The 8,893-nt window shown below is 38.7% G+C and overlaps 1 protein-coding gene across 1 annotated transcript in view; it reads left to right on the forward strand.

The window, feature by feature from the left end:
* The window catches only part of FBXO28 (F-box protein 28), a 52,063-nt gene extending 47,178 nt beyond the window's left edge, over positions 1–4,885 (forward strand). The window contains exon 5 of the mRNA XM_004700159.2: positions 317–4,885. Within this exon, the coding sequence (XP_004700216.1) occupies positions 317–714 (398 nt within the window). The 3' untranslated portion in view covers positions 715–4,885. The remainder of the gene's footprint in view (positions 1–316) is intronic.
* Positions 4,886–8,893: the final 4,008 nt, after the last annotated feature.

Here is an 8,893-nt window from a genome sequence, read left to right on the forward strand (position 1 = left end):
GACTTTCTCCTTATTGTCTACTTGTGTTTTCTTACTATATTAGAGTCTAAATTGTTTGCTGAGACTTTTAAGTTAATGCCCTCTCCCTCTGTTGTCAGTCCACATACTGCACATATGCATCATGGGAATCAGAATTTCAGATTGCTTATAGTTAAACAGGGTGTCTGGTTAACTCATTACATCATGCAGATTGGAAACACAATGATCAGAAGTTAACAAATAATGACACTCCATCTTTAAAGACATTTAACTAACCCGGTATTAGCAGGAGGAAAACACTGTGATTGAGTGACCATTTTAAACTCTTTCTCTGCAGTCCCAGGACCGTCTGCAGCCCTAACAACAATGCAGCTATTCTCCAAGCAAAACCCTTCAAGACAGGAGGTTACCAAACTCCAGCAGCAGGTTAAGACCAATGGTGCTGGTGTGACTGTTCTCAGGCGTGAAATTTCAGAGCTCCGCACCAAAGTGCAAGAACAGCAAAAACAGCTCCAGGACCAGGATCAGAAACTGCTAGAGCAAACCCAGATCATAGGCGAACAGAATGCCCGCTTGGCAGAGCTGGAGCGCAAACTGCGAGAAGTAATGGAAAGCGCAGTCGGAAACTCTTCAGGTTCCAGGCAGAATGAGGAGTCTCCACGGAAACGGAAAAAGGCAGCCTCGGAAGCCATAGACTCTCTTAGGAAATCGAAACGGCTCCGGAATAGGAAGTAAATTGGAATGTGGTTGGTTGTCTGTAGCTCCAGAAGACTTGGCTGAGTAGCTTAAGCAGTTATGCATATCAGGATGCTGTGAACACCAGCATCCCGTAGGCTTCTAGGCTTTCAGAACACAACTTAAACTTGAACTGTTTCACGGTTAGGACATTGTTTTCCGCTTCTCCTGGGTGAACTGATGCAGTCTTTTTACTTTGCAATAGATTTGTACTAACCAGACCTGGTCTATTATGTTTTGAGGGGTTAACTGTTTTCCTGTGCAGATAAAGTTTAAAGTTTGTATCTGCATATATGCACATTACATAAAGATCTCAAACCTAGTCTGGACAGACTGAAAGTTAACGTTTAACTACAGAAAATGTCCTGTTCACTTGAAAGAAAAGACCTACTTTTTAAATGGACACTTTCTTGTTTTGTTTTTTTAAGTTGACTTTTTTGACTTTTTGTTATAAGTGACCTTTGTCTGGAATGTCTGGAAAATAGTTCGTGCTTTTTGGAATTGAAGTAATGGGTAACGAAAACGGACTTCCCTAGTATTGACTGTAGAAGGGGCCTCTACAGTATTGACTGTCTATTTTTATAAACTACTGGCAAGGGGCATATCCAGTTGCGACATGTTTTCAGTTCTCTCTGGGCCATGTCCTGCATTTGCATGGATGGGTGCATTGCATGCATTGCCTACCAACTCACTTAAACAGCTCTTGCACTGGTATTGATCGTGAACCTCTATACTTTTTACAGCAGCTTCTTCGTTTATTTAAGTGCGCAACATCTTCCACCACAACAGCTTGCCTCTAGAGGGCCAGTTAGTCCATTTGTCCTCCACGGTTCCAGGGGCAGGGGAATATTGAAACCCCTTGCTTTACCTGTTCTCTGTAGGGTTCAGGTACACTGGCTCTTCCTCGTTGCTTTCAAACATTTGGTAACTAATACTCATCACTATGGCACTTGCTGATTGAATGTGATTGACTAGGGGGCACAACTGTAAAATGCAGTGTTGCCATTGAAGCAGTTTATTGAAGAAAAGTTGTACTATGAAGAAGTCTTTCATTTGGGGGTGGGCATGTGGAGGGGGCAGGTGACCTAAGGAAGCTTTTAAAATAATCCCAGCTTTCCTTATCCTACAATGTTAAACAAAAGCTTTTTTTTTTTTTTTTTTTTTGCACTCCTATTTTGAACTGTAACCGGAAAAGCATGTCTTGCACTGTTTGGCCTTTTGAGTGGTCACTTTAACAACCTCCAAATTGTGTACAGCCATTATTTTTCCCCACTGTATATTTTTGAGACATTGAACTGTCACTGTCCTAGTTTTATTTTAATGTACTAAGTTATATAGCTATTATTTGACTGTTAAATTCATTTAAGCCTTGGGCTTCAGTTATTTAAAGTAAATTTAGGTGTAAAATAGAAGGGAAAAATCCTTTTCCAGGTGGGAGTTTGACACATATATAAACCTAAAGTTTGAGTAAGTACCTTTGTTACATAGAGCACAAGGTTACCACTTGTTACATCCGTCCAGCATAACATGGTTATGCATCCTTTAGATTGACCTCACCAAATGAACCTCTCCTGTTCATTTTTAATATTGTTCGTACATAATATTGTCCTTAAGATTTTCATCAGTTGTCTAATTTTGAAACTCCATTTACAATGTAGTATGTTTTTGATGAAACACCACAAAGCAACATTCAAGTGTTTTCATGGTTTGTTGGGGAGATCATTGTAAAATAAACAATTTACAAAACAAACAAACAAACAAAAATTTGTCAGCAAAGGTCATCCATATAAATCCCCGTCTGGAAATTTTCTCAGCAGGTCTATGTATGTGTCTGTCTGTCTGTCTTTTTTTAACCGTGGGAGTTAGCCATATTGTCATAACTTTGAGCGAGGACTAAATGAAGAGGCACGGCCTTGAACAGTCTGGGTGGTTTGTTTTGGGGGAGGTTGTGGGAGCGCGTGGTCTCCTGGCATTGACACAAACTGACAAAGTACATGTTTACAGTTTTACTAAGAATGATCGTTGTGCATCGCAGGGATAGAGCCTTAGATTATTTCTTAATAGTTGTTAATGAATCACCAAGAGATTCCTGAGTTTCTTTTTAAACATAGAGATACCCTAAATGGGCCTAGTCTTCCATTAATGAAAGGCTATATTAGTGAACATGAATATATGGCTTTCATAGTGTGCATTCACAATATTAGAAGGTAGATTTCCTATTCCAACATGCAAAGTTCGACAGCATACACTTGTTAGTGCATGAATGCGCCAAATCCGTAGAAGAATAAAACACTGAACACTTAGAAGAAGGATCTAGCTCAAACACTTTAGGAAACTGCTTTCACTATTAATCAGGACAATTATTTATTTTCTTTTTGACAGCATAGTGGCATTTAACGTTCACCCCATCTTATTTTGATCATCTAAAACTGGCACACATTTCAGGAAATTTGTAAATGAGCCTCCGGGGAGAGAGCTGCCCTGCCCTACATTACAAGTCATTAATTTAACTGCTGTATGCTGTTAATATGTCATAGAGCAACATTTCATAAATGATGATTCCCATCATTTTCCTTGGATGGTTTTTAGATACATCTCAGTTGTAACAGGTCATTCCCACGTAGAGATCCAACACTACAGACATGCAGCGAATGTGAGATGTGTGTGTCCCTCCTCCTCTGCATATACTCCTGGAGACAGACTTGTTTCACTTGATTTCACGTTCTGAGGTTGTAGAGCCTGTTACTCATCAATGTACAGAGCCTGGAAATAACGGGCAAACACGTGTATTCAGAAGGAGCATAGTGTCTGAAAACACTTTGGGTGCCATAAGGTCTAAAGCCACTGATTTGGGGAAGCTTTCTTTTTTAAAAAATACGTGTCTTTTGGAGTACTGAACTTTACAAGTGCTTGCCTTAATTTCTAGTAGTTTCATAATGAATGCGCTATTCTGTGTGTTGAAATGTTAAAATATTCTATGTAGCCCCCAAAGTGGGCAAAATAGAGTATAAGTAATGCCTAAATAAATAAGCTAAAAGGTGTCACTACAGCTGAATTTTTGAGAGAAAATGGGCATATGGAAATAGGCTATGTGTAATAAAAATAATGGCACCTTAAGATTGCACTATTTTATGCATTATTTTATATGCCATTTCATAGCCTGCACTTTAATCTCCAAAGAAACAATGTATTATGTCCCAGTTGTTCCATATTAATAAACCTTTTCCTAAGACAGGGCACTTAATTCTATTTTACAATACTGAATTCGTTTCTTGGAGATGGATTCCCTTTTTTGAGTTCTCAATTTCCTTAGCCATAATATTTTCTAGGATCTGGGAACTCCCTAGCTTGTCTATTTCCAACAGTATATTATCTTAATGTGATATATGTAACTCTCATTCCTGGTGATCAGCACATTGTTATATCCTACTCTTGTCAGTGAGTACCGATTTGTTGTACTTCTAAAACCCTCTATGAATACCATGTGCTATAAAGTACAATTGAAGGCAGGAATAAAAGGCATTCAGAAAGGAAACATCGATGATACAGTTTCTTAAAAACAGCTGGGTCTGATAATGAAACTCAGTTTTCTGTGCTCTCCAATTTTTTGACTTGAGGTCTATCTGAATCCCTCAGTACACAAACAGGTTAATAATGTTGAAACTATGTCACAATTACAGAGATGCCTGTCATTTGAGGCAAAGTATTTTCAAAAAATGCTAAAGCAACTCTACTGTCACTGGCAAGTAAGTCCCTGCTGTTGACCATAATTTCACTCTTAATAGCAATACGTTTATATTGATGATACAGATGATAGTTTTAAAATGTTGACCTTTTCTAGCTTCTTAAGAGTCTTTGTTAAATTTTTGAAGTGTAGACATTAAATCCAAACGTTAAGGTTATGTCTGATGAAGACATTTAGAGGCATAGTGGTAATTCGGCTGGTCCAATGCCAAAGTATAGTGCTATATTCAAAGCTATACTAAGAGGTCAGAAATGTTTAAAATTCCTTCATGTGGTACCATGTCTGTTACCTCCTCATGAGCAACAATAAATTACTAGTGAACCTTCTGGAATTTTAATTGTTGATAACCTTATTCAATTAATGGAAAGTGAAAAGCACCCTCCGGTCACACAACAGGGTACATAAATAAATGTGTTGTTACCAGTGCGCTTGCTTCTTTGTGTTTCATGAACAAAAGAATATTGCTAACAAATAACATTATTAACGGCTACCATCTTTTAAAACATTTCATAGTGTATGTTCTAGTTGTCACCAAAAAACTCTGCCTCCCCACTTCCATCTGAGTCATAGTCACTCATAGTGACTCTAGAACAGGGTAGACCTGCTCTTGGGGGTGTCAGAGACTAACTTTATAGGAGTAGACAATCTCTTTCACCACCAGTGCTGCTGGTGGCTTTGAACTGCTGACCCACCCAGCCATAGCACCACCAATAATCACAGCCCCTGTGAAGTAGGTTTTATTCAACATGGGAAAGTTAAAACATTAATAAGTCCACAATGTCATACAAATAAGCTGCTATGTGGAAATTGGCCCAAACTTACTTGCCTCTGAAGCATCTGTACATCCTGGTACCATATGGTACATTCTGAAGAGGCTGTGACGTAAGACTTTTAAGTCCCATTAATTTTACTATGTAGGTGTCCATTCCATGCATCTATTAGAAGCAATGCCCAAATCACAAATGCTAAGTGGCATAGAGAACTGAAGGGCAGGGCTTGAAGAAGGCAACTTTTACCCAAAATATATCTGTTATGTATGTGTTCATGCTAGGCACTGGTAAAAACTTTCTAAGGTTTCTGGAACCTGTGTTCTTAACACTTTCAAGACTGAGTTAGTTTCTGCTTTTTTGAAATTAAAAGCGTGTTTTCACTATTGCAGGCATTTTGAGAGAAACAGCATTATTTGTTGAAGTAATGCTGATTTTGATACCATTCTCAAGACACGTGTCCCAAAGAGTCTGGAGCTGCGGTTGGTGGGACTGCAGCTATAGGAGCACATGTAGATTAAGACAGTCCTACAGCCCCTACCACATGGTAGCACCCACTAGAAGAGGAGTAGCTTCCCCCTAAACCCCAGGAGGAAGATGTAGGTGAGCACTGTATGTCTGGGTCACTAACTCATTGCCATCAGGTTGGTGCTAACTCCTAGGGACACTAGGTAGTACCGCCCCGGTTTGTTTCTATGGGTTGCATAAGGGTTCGATAAGCACTTGTCAGGGTGGATGTGGTTTGATGTCATTAGCATAGCACCATACCATAACACCAATTCTTCTGTCTTGCCAGGGAAGAATATAGGCTCTCCAAAGTTGCTTCCAGATCCAAACCATATATATTTATATAAATTCCGAAAGACTACCTGCCAACCAAAAATCTGTATATACAGAAAATAATCCCTTGAATAAGAGGGGAAATAAGGGTATTTTCAGCAAGGGAAAGTTAAAGGAATTTGTAAAACAACTATCGTAAAAAAAAAAAAAAAACAACTATCGTTACAGAACATTATGATCACTATGGACAGAATAAACAAAAACGCCCATCTATAGGCTGCCAACATTTATACCAAATTCAAAGACAAAATGAAAGGATGGGGAAAATTTTACCAAGCCAATGGCAACTATGAATAAGCAGGAGTGGCAATATTGGATAGAATAGACTTCAAGGCAAATAGGATAACGTACGCTACGTAATGATTAAAAGAACAATAGAACAAGAAGGCACAACCGTAATACACATGCGCCCAGTGAAAGCCCCTCAGTGCATCAAACACACTGTTGAAAAGAGAAAGACAGCTCAGCAATAGTAGTAGGAGACTTCAATACACAACTTTCAAGGAAAGACCACTCGGGGAAGAAGATAAAGAAACAAGCTAAACATGATCAACCAGTTCGACCTAGATATATGCAAAACACTCCACCTGACAACAAGAGTATACGTTCTTCAGTGCGCACAGTTACATACTCTAGACTAAACCACGTTTGGCCACAAAGCAAGCCTTAATAAAAATAAAACATCCTACGATGCATTTTCTCAGACCACAGTGCCATAAAACTGGAAATCAGCAATAGAAAGAACAAGAACATAAAGCCAAATGTAGAGACTGAGCAACATACTTCTTAAAAAGGATTGGGTAATTGATCAAATAAGGGAGGAAATGAAATTAAATACCTTGAAATGAAAAATGATTACATACCAAAACCTTTAGGACAAAGCAGAGGGTAAGTTATAGTAATCAAACTTATTTTTTAAATTCACAATACCTTAACATGACACCTCCAATAACTAGAACAAGGGCGACAACATAAACCCTCAGCCAACAGGAGAAAAAAACAGAACAAAAATAAATGAAAACAGAAAACAATGGAAAAAATCAACAAGACAAGATGTTGGTTTTTTTAAAGGATTCATAACATTCACTAACTCCTGACAAATTTAACAAACAGAAAATGCAAATATTTAGTATTAGAGATGCAAAGGGCAACAGCACAACCGATCCAAATGAAATAAGAATAAAAACACAACTACACAAGACTGCAACAAGTGTGATAACCTAGAAGAAACGGAAAAATACCTAGAAAGACACCTTTGCCAATTAGCACAGAGATGTAGAAAATGTCAACATACTCATAGCAAATGAAGAACTAGAGGAGGTCATCAAGAAACGCCCAGCCAGGAAAATCCCAGGACCAGGTAGCTTCACGGGACTGCGGTAAGTATTCAGTGACGAGCTGTCACCAATGCTCCACACGCTATTGCAGAATTCTAAGAGGGACAGCAAACTCCCAAACTCGTTCTACGAAGTGACCACTTACCATACGACCCAGCAATGCCTCAGCTGGGTTTACACCCCAAAGAAAGTCACTGAGTCAGAATGGAATCGCCTCAGTGGCAGTGAGTACCCACTGTGAATAGTGCTGAACTAAACAGCGATGTTCAAGTTTCTGTTTGTATTTCAGCATTCAGTTTTAGCGGGTATATTATATGGTCATCTTATGTTTAACTTTTTGAGGAACTGTCAAACTTTTCCACATTAGTTATACCATTTTATAATCCTACCCACAATAGCTGAGGTTTTCAGTTTCTCCACATCTTCACCAACACCTATTGTTTCCCGGGTTTTTGTTTGTTTCATCATGGCGATCTGAGTGTGAAGTAATACTCACTGTGCTTTTGATTTGCGTTTTTCTACTAACATTTACCAGCGAGGAAAATAAAAAATCTTTACTAGTATTCTTTTGTGTTTGGGTGTGCTTTTAAGAATTCTCTTTACTAATAAATTCAGTTACGTTTGAATTTCATTTTTGAAACAGTTCTTCAAGATCCGGTCAAGATTATTCCCTTACCCAGAGAAGTGGGTCTCAATTTGCTTATATGGATTCCTCTGGTTTGTGGTGAGTCATATCCTGGGCATAGGAAACTGTGAGGAGGAAACACTTTTCATTTGTTTTTAAAATTCTACCCACCACCTCTTTTACCTTTAGATTAAACTAAAGTATATTTTGATTAATTGGTTTGTTAAGGGTCTGTGTAGCAATAGCAGTGAAAATAGTAAACTTGACTCAATGAAAGACATAATATGTACCCTTCTGTGTTAAAACAGAATATACCTCCTTTCTCGATTCAAAAAACAAATCCACTACTGTTGAGTCCATTCCGACTCATAGAGACTCTTTTTTAGGATTTCTGAAGCTGTAAATCTTTATGGGAGCAGACAGCCTCATTTCTCTCCCACCGAGCAGCTGGTGGGCTTGAACTGCCCACCTTGGCATTAGCAGTCCACAGCAATACCAGAGTTTCTTATTAAGCCTAACTCCCCCCTTCCCCACCCCTCCAAAAAGGTTAAAATATTTGGTTTTATTTTTGAGTTGAAACAAACTTATAAACAAGTGCTTTAACTTAACTCCCTACATAACCAATTTCCATGAACTCCTAGGCAAGTTTATTAGCGGTTACTACCACAGCCATTGCCCTGTATACCCCAAACAGCTGTAAAATGCAGCTTGTGCCTCCCAGTGGCAAGCTGTTCACCGTATAAGAACAATAAAGAAATGAAGGTCAGAAGGTTAACACCATGCCCAGCACGTAAGATGCTTGTAACAAATAGTGGTGATGTATAAAGCTATAGATATGGCTACAGAAACACACACACGAGATTGG

This window comes from Echinops telfairi, unplaced genomic scaffold (assembly GCF_000313985.2).
Source record: "Echinops telfairi isolate 266 unplaced genomic scaffold, ASM31398v2 ScPeMD7_7424;HRSCAF=8462, whole genome shotgun sequence".
Taxonomy (NCBI): domain Eukaryota; kingdom Metazoa; phylum Chordata; class Mammalia; order Afrosoricida; family Tenrecidae; genus Echinops; species Echinops telfairi.